This window comes from Malus domestica, chromosome 02 (genome assembly GCF_042453785.1).
Source record: "Malus domestica chromosome 02, GDT2T_hap1".
In the NCBI taxonomy this organism is placed as follows: Eukaryota; Viridiplantae; Streptophyta; class Magnoliopsida; order Rosales; family Rosaceae; genus Malus; species Malus domestica.
Window position 1 is genome coordinate 35,799,907 of NC_091662.1, and position 15,448 is coordinate 35,815,354.

The window sequence follows — 15,448 nt, forward strand, 5'->3', positions numbered from 1 at the left end:
GAATGGGTCTCTCGGGGCTGTATCATCGTTCTTCAATATGTGATTACCTTCACAAATATATTTTTTATTTTCTTTATTTATGTTTTTTTGGCCTTGTTCTCACATGTCATTATTTCTCAAATAAAATATAATTCAAATAAATATTTGGGAGGTAGAGAATAAATGTAAGAGATTGTTGTAAAAATAAATATTGAGTTGTGGCGTAAAAAATGAAGAATATTGAGTTATATAAAACCACTTTTAGTAATTTCTTGAATTTTTTATTATTAGAATAATCTTGGCCATTGATTTCAACATTATAACCAATGGAACGCCAGGATTGTGCCACGTCAGGGTTTTTGAACTTTTATGGCGGCTGGATGGGCATATGCCTTTCCCCCAATAGGCCTCTCATTTTTTCAAAGGTGGAGCAAAGTTTCTTTGGGCAAGAAGGCAGTTTTACCCAATTACAAGCGCAATTGGGAACTGCTGGAGATACTCTAAATGTTCAAATTGCCCTCACTCACTCTCTAGAAGGAAGGCCAAAGCAGATTTCTTTGAATAATATGCTAGATGTAGTTCGGGATCTTCAATTGGAAAACTAAATTGGTATCGAATCGTTATTAACGAGATTCAAACCAAAGATCTCTCACGTAAATATCACAAGACTGCAGTATGTGTTAAAGTCTAGAGTGCTAATTATACACTCCAAAAATCGCCTTAAATTACCTCATCATGAACACCTCAAATGAGTGGTGGAGGAAAGTGCCAAAAAACGAGTGGTGGACCATGAGTGCCAAAATGATCATCCCATTAAAAACTAACAATCAAGCTGAGAGAGAGAGAGAGAGAGAGAGATGAGTACTGTAGAAGGGAAGACTGTGTGCGTAACAGGAGCCTCAGGTTACATAGCATCATGGCTGGTGAAGCTCTTATTGCAAAAGGGTTATACTGTTAAAGGCACTGTTCGTGACCCAAGTCAGTATTTCTTAACTTGCTCATATATTGTGGTTCTTGGAATCCAAAACTTTTATGCATAAGACAGGACTTGTAGCAGTGCTTTCGTTTGGATGTCAAGTTTTGTATGTTAACAATTTATAGTTTTGGGTTAGTAAAAATAAATTGGTATACTAACTTAGCATTTCTGCTTCTCATTGCTTAAGAAACTAATTGTAATTAGAAAGAAAATGAGACAATTGGCATGTAATTCAGTAGATTAAAAGCATTCATCCTTGCATCCAGGACCCGTGTTCAAATCCGCATCCTCATAGTTTAATGTAAATTTTCCTCTCTTTTGTAAAAAAAAAAAAAAAAAAAAAAAAAAAAAAAAAAAAACTAGAAATAAAACGAGCCTTTCCCCCTCCCCCCTCTAATTAGTTTGAATTGCGGCATGAATATATGGCCCTACTCTTAAACTAATTGATTTTTAATTTGGAAATTTTGTTAAAATAATACTACCGGTACCAAAAGACGAACATGTTAATCTATTTTTGGGCAACTTAATTACCCACTTAAATCTCCCTAGTGCAGTCGATGTTTGTCATATGTGTGCTTATTTTGTGTTTAAATTTAATCAGTTCACTAATCATTATTTCTGTTTGTATATGCATGCAGATGATTCAAAGAAAACAGAACACTTGCGCTCATTAGACGGAGCCAAAGAAAGGCTTCATTTGTTCAAAGCAGATTTATTAGAAGAAGGGTCTTTCTATAAGAAATAACTCTTTGTATTTCATTACTTAATGTGTAAGGATTACAACTCAATATATATACAATTCTCTAATTAAGCTTAGTACCTAATTATACTTAATTAGGTCTCTAATACAGAGATTAGTTGCAAAACTGTTACATTTGAAAATGACAGCTGTTAGCTATGACTACTTATCCCTTTACACCCCCTCAAGCTAAGCGGAGGAGAACCCAGAGAAAGCTTGGACTGAAGAAAGTGAAACCGGGCCTTGGAAAGGGACTTTGTATGGATGTCTGCAATCTGATGTTCAGTGGAAACATACAACACTTTGACTAAACCAGCAAGAACAAGCTCTCTAATGTAGTGATAATCGATCTCCACATGTTTTGTGCGCGCATGAAACACAAGATTGGAAGCCAAAGAGATTGCAGAAACATTGTCACACCACAGTGTTGGAGTATGAGAAAGAGGGAAAGTAATGTCTTTGAAAATCTTGCAGATCCATGTAAGTTCGGCAGCAGTAAGAGCAAGAGAGCGATACTCGGCCTCGGTTGAAGAGCGGGCAACAGTGGCCTGCTTTTTAGCACTCCAACTGATAAGATTGGGACCAAGGTAAACACAATAACCAGATGTAGAACGTCTATAAAAAACACAACCAGCCCAATCAGCATCCGAGAAAGCTGTGAGCTGCAGAGATCCCTTTTTGAACCAGAGGCCTTGAACAACCGAACCCTTGAGAAACCGGAGAATGCGTTTAACAGCCTGAAAATGAGTGTCACGAGGGCAATGAAGAAACTGACAGACTTGGTTCACAGCAAATGACAAATCTGGCCTAGTCCATGTGAGATATTGGAGAGCACCAACTATAGACCGATACGCCTTTGGATCAGGCAACAGAGTTCCAATGTGATCTAATTTGGCAGTACCAAGAGGAGTGGCACAAGGCTTGCAGCCTTCCATTTTTGTCTTAATAAGAAGATCCATAGCATATTTGCCTTGAGACATGAAGATACCATCAGAGGATCGATGGACTTCAAGACCAAGGAAATAGTGGAGAGAACCTAAGTCTTTGACAGGAAACAAGGTACTGAGCTTGTGAATAAAGAGAGCGATTGAGCTTACAGACAAAAGAAGGCTGAGCAGCATCAACAAAACCAGGAGGCTGTTGCATAAACACTTATTCTTTCAGTGAACCATGAAGAAACGCATTACTAATATCCAACTGATTAAGGAACCAGTCATTGTGGACAGCAAGTGATAATAGAATGCGAATGGTTACTGGTTTGGCAACAGGGCTGAAAGTTTCTGTAAAATCAATATCGGCCTGCTGGTGAAATCCTTTGGCTACAAGGCGAGCCTTGTAACGATCAATCGAGCCATCAGGTTTCCTTTTAATCCGAAACACCCATTTGCAGCCAACAAGATTGTGGTGAGGAGAAGAAGGTACCAATGTCCAAGTACCAGTGTGGCGAAGAGCCTCAAATTCTTCTGATGTGGCCTGAACCCAATGAGCATGCTTAGATGCTTGCAGATAAGTGGTAGGCACAAAAGTATCAATATTGATGGGATGTTTAGTGGCAGATAGAGCTTTGGGTTTGAAAATGCCGGCTTTAGACCGTGTGATCATAGGATGAGAATTAGAGGGAATAGAGGGTTGAATGGAAGAGGATGGATGGGATGGCAGAGGTAAGGAAGCACTAGATGGAGAAGAAGATGAAGATGACGGGACCGAAGAAGAAGATAATGGCTGAGATAGTGCAGGGGGAACTAGCGGAGATGAAGAGATTGGTGAGGAGGCAGGAGTATGTTGAAAGGAAGGGAAAGGGAGAGTGAAGAGTGGATATGATGTAGAGGCAGTGGACTGTGGGAGTGAGGAAGAAGAAAGGTGATGGGCATCATGAAACGGAAAATGCTCTTCATTAAACAGAACATGCCTTGAAATATAAATGCGCTCAGACTGGAGATCTAGGCAACGATAGCCTTTGTGCTGAAGGCTATAACTAAGGAAGACACAGTGTTTGCTTTTGTCGTCCAAGTTCGAGGAAACATAGGGTTTGAGCCAAAGGTAGCAGCTGCATCCAAAGACCTTTAACTTGGAATAATCTGGAGAACGTCGAAAGAGAAGTTCCCAAGGAGATGTATCCAACCGAGAAATAGGCAGTCGGTTAATGAGATAAAAAGCAGTTGCAAAAGCTTCAACCCAAAACTTGTGTGGAACCCGAGAAGAAACCAAAAGAGTTCGTGCAGTCTCGGTAAGATGGCGATGCTTCCGTTCAACACATCCATTTTGTTCCGGAGTGTGAGGACAGCTATATTGATGAGAAATACCATTGCGAGAGAGAAAAGAATTGAACACGGAACTGGTGAACTCACCCCCTGAATCTGATCTCAAAATCTTTATTTTATTGCCAATCATGTTCTCTACATAAGCTTTGAAGTGGACAAATACAGAAAAAACCTCAGACTTAGCTTTCATGGGAAACATCCATGTGTATTTAGTAAACTCATCCACAATCAACAGGTAGAATCTGTAACCAGTAACAGAAAGGACTGGAGAGGGACCCCAAACATCACAATGGAGCAACTTTAAACTAGTTGAAGCAGAACTAGTACTAGAGAAAAAGGGCAGCTTGTGGTTCTTGCCGATGGCACAATCAGAGCAAAAGAAAGATACAGACTTATCACCAATGTGATCAAGACAATGCTTATTGAAAACTTTCCTAAACATAGCAGAGGAAGGATGACCAAGTCTGTGATGCCATGTCTTCAAAGAGGCTTTAGTGCTGAGAAGAGCAGTATGTGAAGAAGAAACCGAAGAGAGACCGTGAAATGGATAGAAGCCTTCTTTAACTGGCCCTCGAAAAAGCATCCTCCCCGAAGAACGATCCTTGATTTCAGAACCATCAGAATCAAGGATCAAAGAACAATAGTTATCTTTCTAGAATTGATAAGCAGAGAGTAAATTGAATTTCATCAGCGGAACATGAAGAATATTATTTAATCGGAAAGAAGCATGTGGTGTGGAGACTGTAGAGTTACCAGTATGATGAATAGCCATACCTTGACCATCACCAACATACACCTTGTCATCGCCAGAATACGGACGGGGAGACTGAATCGCATAATATCATTAACAATATGAGAGGTGGCACCCGAGTCCATCAACCAAGTGGGAGATGATGGCTTAGAGTTGGTGTGAACACACATAGCAGCGAGCTGTGCAGGAGGGATTTTGCCTGCAAAAGCATGATTCATCCGTGCATAGCAATCCAGAGCTTTGTGATCAAACGAATTACATATTTGGCAGGAAGTGCGACCACCAGAATTGTGGAATTGACCACGATTACCACCAAAATGATTGCGATTTCCAGAGGTGTTTCTGTAATTGCCATGATTCCCACCAGAATTGTTGAATTGACCACGATTGTTGAAGTTCTTAGAAAAATTACCACGATGATTACGCTGAGAGAAACCTCGATCTCGATTATTGTTGTGAAACTTGGAAGGCGCACTGTAAGATGACTGTTGAGCAGCAAATGCTTGAGGAAAATTATAGAACTGAGATGGTGTAGGAAGAAGAGGAGGTTGAAACTGCGCAGTAAATGCCTGAAAAGGCTCAGAAGCGGAGGAGGCCACACATTTCTTCTTGCGATGCATGAAAACTTCCATTGTTAAGCAACAATCCATGAAGTTCATCCAGTGTTGTGGTAGAAATCCTGAGCATGATAGAGTCAATGAACGACTCATACTCATCAGGTAAGCCATTGAGAGTGACGGCAATCAAATCTGGATCAGAAACAGAAGCTCCAGCAGCCATTAAAGAATCAGCAAGACCTTTGATGCGCTGCAGATAATCGGAGATAGAGAGATCTCCTTTATGAATAGAGTGAAGGCGAGAACGAAGCTGATGAATGTGAGCGGCAGACACGCCACCAAATCGATGCTCAAGGTTTAACCAGAGATCGCGAGACGAGGTGACACCAACCGTAAACGGAACAATATCCTTAGAAAGAGTGGAGTTCAACCAGATCAGGATATTCTGATCTTTTTCATACCACAGCTCGAAGTCAGGATTTGGAACTCCAATGCTGCAACCAAATGCATCAAGAACAAACGGCGGTGGGCAAATTTTCGAGCCATCAACAATGCCGGTGAGTTTGTATCGTCGGAAAATTGGAGCGAATAGAGCTTTCCAGACGAGATAATTGTCACGTTTGAGCTTCGTAGGAACCATACAGCTGATATTCTGAACAGTTATAGAAGAAATTGAAGAAGAGGAAGAATTAGGGTTCATCGTAGCAAAATTGGGGGAAGAAGGTGCAGGAGGAGGAGTAGCAACAACTTCAGGTTGCACAGGAGAAGAAGTCGAAGACGCCATGGCCAAAGATCAAAGATCTGAGAAGCAACGATCGAAGAACAAATCGATCGAAAAAAAAATCGCAAGAAAAAGAGGGATCGAGAGGCGGTTAGGCAGAGAGGCTCTGATACCATATAAGAAATAACTCTTTGTATTTCATTACTTAATGTGTAAGGATTACAACTCAATATATATACAATTCTCTAATTAAGCTTAGTACCTAATTATACTTAATTAGGTCTCTAATACAGAGATTAGTTGCAAAACTGTTACATCTGAAAATGACAGCTGTTAGCTATGACTACTTATCCCTTTACTTTCGACGCCGTAGTTGATGGATGCCAAGGTGTTTTTCATACAGCGTCCCCTGTACTGCTTTCAGTTACTGACCCTCAGGTTCGTCGCCCTTTTACTTCATGATCGCATAGTCCAGAAAAAAGAAATCTGAAAAGTCTAAAGCATTGTATTTAATTACTTTCGGAAAATTGGCTTTCCAGAATTTTGATGTTAAAACTGGAACTATTTTAGGGAGAACTACTTGACCCTGCAGTGAAGGGAACACTTAATGTTCTACAATCATGCGCGAAATTTCCCAGCATCAAGAGAGTGGTTTTAACATCTTCAATTGCTTCAGTAATGATGACTGGAGTCCCTCTGACCTCTGATGTAGTTTTGGATGAAACATGGTATTCGGATCCACTTTTTTGTGAGAAGCACAAGGCATGTACAAATGTTCCCGTATTATATTACCTTAAGTTTTGCATTTCATTCGTTGTTAACTTGTGATATTTCAATGTCAGTAGGGAAAATAATCTAATCTTGTTAGGTTAGCATGAACTGCAAGCTCATGTGAACTTCCTTGTTCCTTTGTTCAGCAATGGTATTTTCTCTCAAAAACTTTAGCCGAGGAGACTGCCTGGAAATTTGCTAAAGGAAATGGGATCGACTTGGTGTCCTTGAATCCAGGGCATACGATTGATCCACTCTTACAACCAACACTTAATTTCTCCATCGAGCTGCTTCAGAACATCATGAGTGGTATATTTCAGTAACTCGATTACTTCTTGGGTTAATAGCAAGCAGAACATCATCGATCGGTCCCTTCGTGTTTAAACAGTTGTCCTTGACTTGTGATGCAAGCAATTGATTGTGTTTTGTTTCTCCTTCTTGCTCAGGTACCCAAACACCTACAATTAATCCATTCGTAGTTGTTAATTCATTCGTTGATGTTAGAGATGTTGCCTCTGCTCATATTCAAGCTTTCGAAATTCCTTCAGCTAGTGGGAGATATTGTTTAGTTGGCCAAGTTGCTGACGACCTTGATACTCTAAAGATTCTACGGCAACTTTACCCGACTTTGACCACCCTTGCTGAAGTTGTCAATCCTTCCGACTCAAAGCATCAAGTGTCCAAGGAGAAAGCAAGAGGTTTGGGAATCACTTTCCTTCCTCTGGAAACAAGTCTTGGGGACACTATTGAAAGCCTCAAGGAGAAGGGCTTCCTCAAGATTTGAATGCCTCAATCTGCCCGCTGCATGTTAATCTGGTGTAATCTGTAAGGTTTCAAAATCACACTAAATAAATGGTGAAAAATATTAGTATTTGGGTTTATTTATTGTTTGAATATTTTTATGTAACTGCTTATTTATCTATTCCCTGAGCTGAGCACCAGATCGAGCAGTTCGGGATCTTTCTGCTTTTAACTACTTCCTGATCTTTTCTCTTCTTTCTACCTCACTAAAGGTTTTCTCATCCTTCTCGTCCTTTCATTTTATTTTGTTTTCAATCAGCTACTAGACCACCTATTCCAATGGTTTCTTAAGGGTTTCTTGGGCAATCTCTTTAGTAATCTCGTTCTTTAGTGTGTTCTAGAATTAAGGATTTCTTCCAAAAATTGTTCGCGTTAGATGACGCTGATTGCTTTAGACGAGTGAACGGCAAATACTGTACGGAACCAACCAGTTCTTCGTTTTCGTGGTTTGTGCTCTGTTTGACTTCTGTAAAAAAACGATTATGACCGAGGAACGAACGTGTCTCGGTCGTAAGTTCTCCGGGCCTTGTGACATGATGGGTGAATTTGAATGTTCTTGTGATGGGCGAGAAATTGGTAGGGTCGAGATACTCACATGTGATGGTTATGATGTATGTGTAATGGATTTGGTTATCAGTGGTGTGATACATGATGTGAGTGTTGTGCGGAAGCGTCAAATATGAAACCAATAAGCTATAACGGCAAAATATGATAAGATAAATAATCCAAATGACACATGGATTTATACTGGTTAGGCGTAAGCCTACGTCCAGTTCCAAGATGGCGAGGAAATTCCACTAATATCAAAAGGAGATTACAAATAGAGTTTTAACTCTCAAACCCAAATCCCACATACACCCAATAGTTCTCACTCGTACAAAGAACAAATGGAGAAGAAGAAACACATATCAAATTCTTCTCTCCCAAAAGCCACAAAATGTAGCACAATATCTTAGAATGAATGATGGCACAAATGGAGGATAGAAAACAGCAACCCACCTCTTCTTCTCTCTAATCTGCCGTTCCCAACCCCCAAAACCAAAGGCATAACCAAATGCCTTAATATAAACAAAAGAAACAAACATCATAATTGCCACTCATGTGGCCACATCATAAAGGAAAACCTCCTAATGATGTTCCCACATCATTATATCCTTCATTCTTTTAGTTTGTTTAATAGCCGAAAGGTGATTTGGCTTGTTGTCCACTTGGCCACTAATTTGGCCATTATTCAACAATCTTCACCTTGGCCAAATTCCGAAAACAACACAGAATCGACTCAACAATCATCATAAGCGCCCGAAGTACGAATTAGAGACAACTGAAGTGAAATCAAATTCCGCAAGCTCTCGGTACTCATAATGTTCCGGACTTGTGATGCAAGCAATTGACTGTGTTTTGTTTCTCCTTCACCCTCATATTCAAGCTTTTGAAATTGCTTCAGCTAGTGGGAGATATTATTTAGTTGGCCAAGTTGCTGGCTATCTTGATACTCTAAAGATTTTACGGCTACTTTACCCGACGTTGACCCTTAATGAAGTTGTCAATCCCTCCGACTCAAAGTATCAAGTGTCCAAGGAGAAAGCAAAAGGTTTGGGAATCACTTTCCTTCCTCTGGAAACAAGTCTGAGGGACACTATTGAAAGCCTCAAGGAGAAGGGCTTCCTCAAGATTTAAACGCCTCAGTCTTCCTGCCGCATGTTAATCATGTGTAAAAATCACACTAAATAAAAAGTTCAATCTTTATAGAAGGATTGAACACATATGCAACCTCTAGTGATGATTTCAAGTATGAACAATAAAATGTAATGTAATCTTTGGTCTTGGCAGTGCTTTAAACTCAATAATTTCATTATGAATAGTATGTTAACCCAATAAATTGGTGTCTTGAAGAGATGTCTCAACTCTGACTCTCCCACTCCAAATGTCGCTTTTCTTTTTGTTAATAGGTCTCCAAATATTTTGCTCCTGTTTAATCTTTTTTGCTTATAACAAAGGCACTTTGACAAGAACTCAAACCTCATTTGCTCGAAACTATTTGGTGAACGTCGCCAACGTAATATTTGTAGAAATTTCTCCCTCTTGTTCTTTGGACTGCACCTTAAGTGTTAGATGAAAGACCGATTCAAAATTTTCTTCTCTTTTCTCCCCTTGAAATTTACATGGACTTGTTTTCAATATATAAAGAAAGACATCAAATATAGTCAAACATTCATAGCACACAATGAATTGCCATAAAGTAATTATTCAGAGCTGAAGAATACTGAAGTTGCCTTATTTGACCTTAATGTCCAGATGACTTTTCACCACAAAAAAACAAAAACTGAACCAAACCAAAGCTTATGAACTCTATTTTGAGAGAGAGAGAGAGAGAGAGAGATGAGTACTGGCAAAACAAAGACTGTGTGTGTGACAGGAGCATCTGGTTACATAGCATCATGGCTCGTGAAGCTCTTACTACAGAAGGGTTATACTGTTAAAGGCACTGTTCGTGACCCAAGTTAGTATTTCCAAACTTTGCTCATATCATATAATATAAAACTGCTATCCTATCTACATTAGCACTCGAAAATAGTCATCATGCACACCTGGCTCTTATTCTAAGCATTAGGGGAAGTGCAGGGCGACTATTTGGAGTGCAAATAACAGCTCCTGTGTATCCATCCTTTTTGGGGTGCTATGCTTGGCCTAGCCAAATTACCAATTTGAACCTCCTCAATAATTCTATTTTTGCAAAACAAAGATGATCCAAAGAAAACAGAACACTTACTCTCGCTAGATGGAGCAAAAGAAAGGCTTCATTTGTTGAAAGCGGATTTGTTAGAAGAAGGGGCTTTCGATGATGTAGTCGATGGATGTGTAGGTGTTTTTCATACAGCATCGCCTGCACAATTCTCAGCCACTGATCCACAGGTTTATCCCTTCATACTTCAAATATTCTATCATGTCACGTGCACGCGTAGAAAACCAACAGTTTCAAGACAAATGATGTAGAAACCGAAATGATATTTCTCTCTGTATTTCAGGCAGAAATAGTTGAGCCTGCAGTGAAAGGAACACTCAATGTTCTTAAATCGTGCGCGAAATTCCCCACTGTCAAGAGAGTAGTTTTAACATCATCTATGGCTTCAGTAACGGGGACTGGAACCCCTCTGACATCTGATGTGGTTTTGGATGAAACATGTTACTCAGATCCACTTCTTTGTGAGAAGAACAAGGTATGAATGTTCCCATACTACTGCAAAATATTGGATAAAAGAGGTAAGCTTAACAGTAACACAAGGTAAAAGTAGTACATGATGATGAACTACAAACTCATATGAACATTCTTCATTTGTTCAGGAATGGTATCCTCTCTCAAAAACTTTAGCTGAGGAGGCTGCCTGGAAATTTGCTGAAGTAAATGGGATTGACTTGGTGTCGATGAATCCAGGGCTTGCGATTGGTCCACTCTTACAGCCAACTCTTAATCTTTCTGTCGAGATATTTCGTAATCTCATAAGCGGTACGTTTCACCCCTTGTGTTTAAATACTATTTCTTGGGATGCAAGCAGTTGATTTTGTTTCTGTTTCGTGGTCAGGGATCCAAACATCGAATAAAAATTACAGATTCGTTGATGTTAGAGACGTTGCCTCTGCTCATATTCAAGCATTTGAAGTTCCTTCAGCTAGTGGCAGATATTGTTTAGTTGGCCATGTTGCTGACAGTCCGGACACACTCAAGATTTTACAACAATTTTACTCCACTTTGTGCCTTCCTGAGTTTGGCAATCCTTCAAACTCGAAGTATCAAGTGTCCATGGAGAAAGCAAAAGGTTTGGGAATCACTTTCCTTCCTCTGGAAACAAGTCTTAGGGACTCGGTTGAAAGCCTCAAGGAGAAGGGTTTCCTCAAGATTTGAATTGTGCAACTTATAAACACCTGTGAATTTGATGCACGAGTCGGTTTAATTTTGGCAAATAAAGTCTGTCTTCTGCTGAAGTACCCCAAGAGATGCTGAAGATTATATTATTCCTGTTAAGAATGTTGAAAGTAATCGCAAAAGTTTGGCTCTTGGGCTTGAAATTTTTTTATGTAGATTTTAGTTTGGGCTAGGATTTTTTTAGCTTGGGCTCAGTATTTATATAAATCAAGGGCTAAAGTATTAGATTTAAAATTAATAAAGACGGTCTAGGATGGTTTTTACGATTTTTGAGACTCAGAAATTGGCATTGGAATCAAAACCATTTAAAACTAGTTCAGTTCGGTTCTAGTCCAAGTTTGAATGGTTTTAGCCAACCTGATTTTTTACAATTTTTTCTTCATCTTCCGTTTGGTTTTACAGTTTCTCGATTTTTATACCCACTCCTAAAATTGACCCCAAAAAATCAAAATCCTTCCCTTGTAGGTCTGTACCTTTTAAAATATCTTGTCACTATTGGGTCCCGATATTTATAATAACAAAAAATATTCCTCAGTTGACCGTAATCATCACCAATTTTTTATATAAACAAAACACCAATTATACACAAAATGAGACTCAATGGTAGGCGTAATGTAAATTGTTAGAAAAATGTTAGAGATATTACATTTTTATATTATAAGCGTATTATTTAATGTGATAAGTGACGTGTATATACCATATCAATTAATGAACTTTTTTTATTAAATGTTAATTGTTTACATCACTTACTACATAAAATAATACACTAATATAATATAAATATATAACCTCCTTAACATCACTCAAATAATAAAGCCAAAACGGAATAAAAAAGTTTAACAAACTTGCGTGTTCCACGTCGCTCCATAAATATATTTCAAATGCATACCATTAAATCACACAACATGTGAATATCAGAGTGATTGGGAGATGGTTGTCACCTCTCACCTTTGCACTAACTTTTGTATTTAAATATTCTCACTTATTCTCACATTAGGTGATTATTTATATAAATCGTCACCTAACTCAATAAAATTATAGGAGTGCATGGAAATAAAAAAAAACTCGGTTTTTAATCCATCGCAATAATAGCAATGACGTGTCGATTCGCAGTGCTTGAGCAGATGAAATAAGCAAATGATTTCTTAATCAAAGTTTATGAAAGAGGATCCTCTCCGGATCTTTATGGGAATTTTAGGAATCTTCACATCATAACTGTTTATTATAAATTAATTTTCGTCAGGTATTATTTATATTTAATTTTAAATAATAAAAAATTAAATGATTTTTTACCACACGATGCATGATAAATAGCTAAGATGTGAGGATCCCTAGGATCCCCACAATTTGGATTGGGATCCAAATCCAAAGTTTAATACATAAACAATGTTCCAACCGGATTAAATAATAATTAGTGTTTTCCTTGCATAATGTTTTTTTATTTGGTCAATGTTCATAGTAAACAATGGCTGCCCATTACACTGAAGTTTCTCAGCCAAACTTTCCACCTTAAGAAACCACCAACCCTACCATTGCATAACTGATAACTTAAGTTGTAAGAGAGAGACACAGAGAGAAAATGGATGGAGGAACGAAGGTTGTGTGTGTAACAGGAGCCTCCGGCTTCATAGCGTCGTGGCTCGTGAAGCTCTTACTACAAAGAGGTTATACTGTCAGAGCTACCGTTCGTGACCCAAGTAAGTATTACTACTAGTTCTTTTCATACTAGATGGGATCTGCCCCCATTTTATTTCAAAACGTCTCACTGCAATTTAGGGAGAACTACCACTTATGACCAGTTTTATAACAGTTTTGTTTTTAGTTTTTAAATTTTGCCTGTGTGAGACATGAGAAAAGTATAAAGCACAATGATGGGAAAATAAAGTATTGAGATAGAGGAGAAGATATAAATAAGAATGAATGAAAACAAAATCTTCGTGCGACAATTGTATTTGATACACAATAGCTAATATTTTGGACTTGAAAATTCAATTTAACCCTCAGCTAGACTAGTCAATGTAAGTCCCATCTCGTGCGGTTGTTGTAATCCAAGTTCAACTCACTAGTTCTGTTTGTCTAATGCCACAGATGATCCAAATAAAACAGAACACTTACTCTCACTAGATGGAGCAAAAGAACGGCTCCATTTGTTCAAAGCAGATTTACTAGAAGAAGGATCTTTCGACGCTGTAGTTGATGGATGTGTAGGTGTTTTTCATACAGCATCGCCTGCACAAATTTCAGCCATTGACCCACAGGTTTGTATCTTTCACTTCACGGTTCAAATATTCTATCATGTCCCATGTGCAAACAAAGAAAACCAACATAGTTTCAAGACAAATGACATAGAAACCGAAATGATATTTCTCGCCATATTTCAGGCGGAAATAGTTGGGCCTGCAGTGAAAGGGACACTCAATGTTCTTAAATCGTGCGCGAAATTCCCCACTGTCAAGAGAGTGGTATTAACATCATCTATTGCTTCAGTAATGGGGACAGGAACTCCTCTGACATCTGATGTGGTTTTGGATGAAACATGGTACTCGGATCAACTCTTTTTCGAGAAGCACAAGGTATGAATGTTCCCATACTATTGAAAAATATTGGACATAGCGGTAAACTTAACACAAGAAAAAACAGTACGTGATGATGAACTACAAACTTATATGAACTTCCTTCTTCATTTGTTCAGCAATGGTATCCACTCTCAAAAACTTTAGCTGAGGAGGCTGCCTGGAAATTTGCTGAAGGAAATGGGATTGATTTGGTGTCGATGAATCCAGGGATGGTGATTGGTCCACTCTTCCAGCCAACTCTTAATCTCTCCGTCAAGTTTCTTCTGAATTTCATTAGTGGTACAACCCCCTTTATGTTTAAACACTATTCCTTGTGATGCAAGTTGATTGTGCTTAATTTGTTTCTCTTTTGTGCTCAGGTGTCCAAACTCCAGTTGTAAACTACGCATTCGTGGACGTTCGAGATGTTGCCTCTGCTCATATTAAAGCATTTGAAGTTCCTTCTGCTAGTGGCAGATATTGTTTAGTTGGCCAAGTAGCTGACGGCCCCGATACTCTACAGATTTTACGACAACTTTACCCCACTTTGTGCCTTCCTGAGTTTGGCAATCCTTCAGACTCAAAGTATCAAGTGTCCAAGGAGAAAGTAAAAGGTTTGGGGATCACTTTCCTTCCTCTGGAAACAAGTCTAAGAGACACGGTTGAAAGCCTCAAGGAGAAGGGTATTCTCAAGATTTGAATTGTGCAACTTATAGACATGCACTTGTTAATTTGATTGACGAATCGGTTTAATTTTGACAAATAAAGTTTGTCTTCTACTAAAATACTCCAAACAGATGTTGAAGATTATGTTGTTCCTGTTAAGACTTTTGAAAGTAATCTGCAAAAGTCAGAAGTTGCCTTCAAATTAATCTCTATATATGGCTGGTATTTCCTGCATTTTAATCATGTGTAATTTTGGCAAGTTACAGATCTTTATACATGTCAGGCTATGAATAATATAAAGTTGTGAACACATTATTAATTCCAGTGCTGAGTACTTTACTGCCCTCAAAACCAATGAGACCTTGAATATATGACAACAATTCATGTACAGTGTCCAGAATAGTAAAGTCCAGCAACATACAGGAGGGTTACACTGGCTAAGGCAATCTTGTCAGACTAGATCAACGTCTCAACTTTACATAAGAGAACAGACCAAACCGTTTGATAAATAACCAATGCAGACAAATAAATAGAGAATCAAAGACAAAAAAAAAATCATCTAAATAACAGGGAAACATTTGAGTTTTAAGCCTTAAACCTATTGCTTAAGTTTAAAAGAGCCACTGTGAAAAATGACATCTTTAAAGGAGGATGCTCGTTATCAAAATTCTCAAACTCCAAATTCCATTAGATTCCGTTACATAGAAAGCAACACATGCCTACTGGAATACGGTCTGCTGGGATTAGTA

At 38.6% G+C, this 15,448-nt stretch overlaps 3 protein-coding genes across 4 annotated transcripts; all 3 read left to right on the forward strand.

The window, feature by feature from the left end:
- Window positions 1-726: 726 nt before the first annotated feature.
- LOC103427032 (phenylacetaldehyde reductase-like) lies at window positions 727-9,452 on the forward strand. Its single transcript, XM_070810226.1, has 6 exons — window positions 727-957; window positions 1,594-1,683; window positions 6,343-6,422; window positions 6,555-6,746; window positions 6,902-7,064; window positions 7,202-9,452. The coding sequence occupies exons 1-6, from the start codon at window positions 837-839 to the stop codon at window positions 7,537-7,539; spliced, it is 984 nt and encodes a 327-aa protein (XP_070666327.1). The 5' UTR covers window positions 727-836; the 3' UTR covers window positions 7,540-9,452.
- Window positions 9,453-9,855: 403 nt separating this feature from the next.
- Window positions 9,856-11,621, forward strand: LOC103427010 (phenylacetaldehyde reductase-like). Of its 2 annotated transcripts, none has more exons than XM_008365087.4 (5): window positions 9,856-10,056; window positions 10,300-10,469; window positions 10,583-10,774; window positions 10,899-11,061; window positions 11,138-11,621. In XM_008365087.4, the coding sequence occupies exons 1-5, from the start codon at window positions 9,936-9,938 to the stop codon at window positions 11,455-11,457; spliced, it is 966 nt and encodes a 321-aa protein (XP_008363309.2). In that variant the 5' UTR covers window positions 9,856-9,935; the 3' UTR covers window positions 11,458-11,621. The 2 variants fall into 2 exon arrangements, with proteins under 2 accessions (XP_008363309.2, XP_070666337.1); XM_070810236.1 differs by having other exon boundaries at window positions 9,886-10,056; window positions 10,420-10,469.
- A 1,354-nt stretch (window positions 11,622-12,975) lies between these two features.
- Window positions 12,976-15,018, forward strand: LOC103407468 (phenylacetaldehyde reductase-like). Its single transcript, XM_070810237.1, has 5 exons — window positions 12,976-13,175; window positions 13,567-13,736; window positions 13,860-14,051; window positions 14,171-14,333; window positions 14,414-15,018. Exons 1-5 carry the CDS (start codon window positions 13,058-13,060, stop codon window positions 14,731-14,733), a joined length of 963 nt encoding a protein of 320 aa, XP_070666338.1. The 5' UTR covers window positions 12,976-13,057; the 3' UTR covers window positions 14,734-15,018.
- The last annotated feature ends 430 nt before the right edge of the window (window positions 15,019-15,448 follow it).

Excerpts from the sequence above, each read along its gene's own strand:
- LOC103427032 (XM_070810226.1), top strand. The coding sequence starts at position 837 with ATGAGTACTGTAGAAGGGAAGACTGTGTGCGTAACAGGAGCCTCAGGT. Across the intron at positions 958-1,593 it reads AGGCACTGTTCGTGACCCAA|ATGATTCAAAGAAAACAGAA; the intron begins GTCAGTATTTCT and ends ATATGCATGCAG. Across the intron at positions 7,065-7,201 it reads GCTTCAGAACATCATGAGTG|GTACCCAAACACCTACAATT; the intron begins GTATATTTCAGT and ends CTTCTTGCTCAG.
- LOC103427010 (XM_008365087.4), top strand. The coding sequence starts at position 9,936 with ATGAGTACTGGCAAAACAAAGACTGTGTGTGTGACAGGAGCATCTGGT. Across the intron at positions 10,057-10,299 it reads AGGCACTGTTCGTGACCCAA|ATGATCCAAAGAAAACAGAA; the intron begins GTTAGTATTTCC and ends TGCAAAACAAAG. Across the intron at positions 10,470-10,582 it reads TCTCAGCCACTGATCCACAG|GCAGAAATAGTTGAGCCTGC; the intron begins GTTTATCCCTTC and ends TCTGTATTTCAG.
- LOC103407468 (XM_070810237.1), top strand. The coding sequence starts at position 13,058 with ATGGATGGAGGAACGAAGGTTGTGTGTGTAACAGGAGCCTCCGGCTTC. Across the intron at positions 14,052-14,170 it reads TCTTTTTCGAGAAGCACAAG|CAATGGTATCCACTCTCAAA; the intron begins GTATGAATGTTC and ends TCATTTGTTCAG. Across the intron at positions 14,334-14,413 it reads TCTTCTGAATTTCATTAGTG|GTGTCCAAACTCCAGTTGTA; the intron begins GTACAACCCCCT and ends TTTTGTGCTCAG.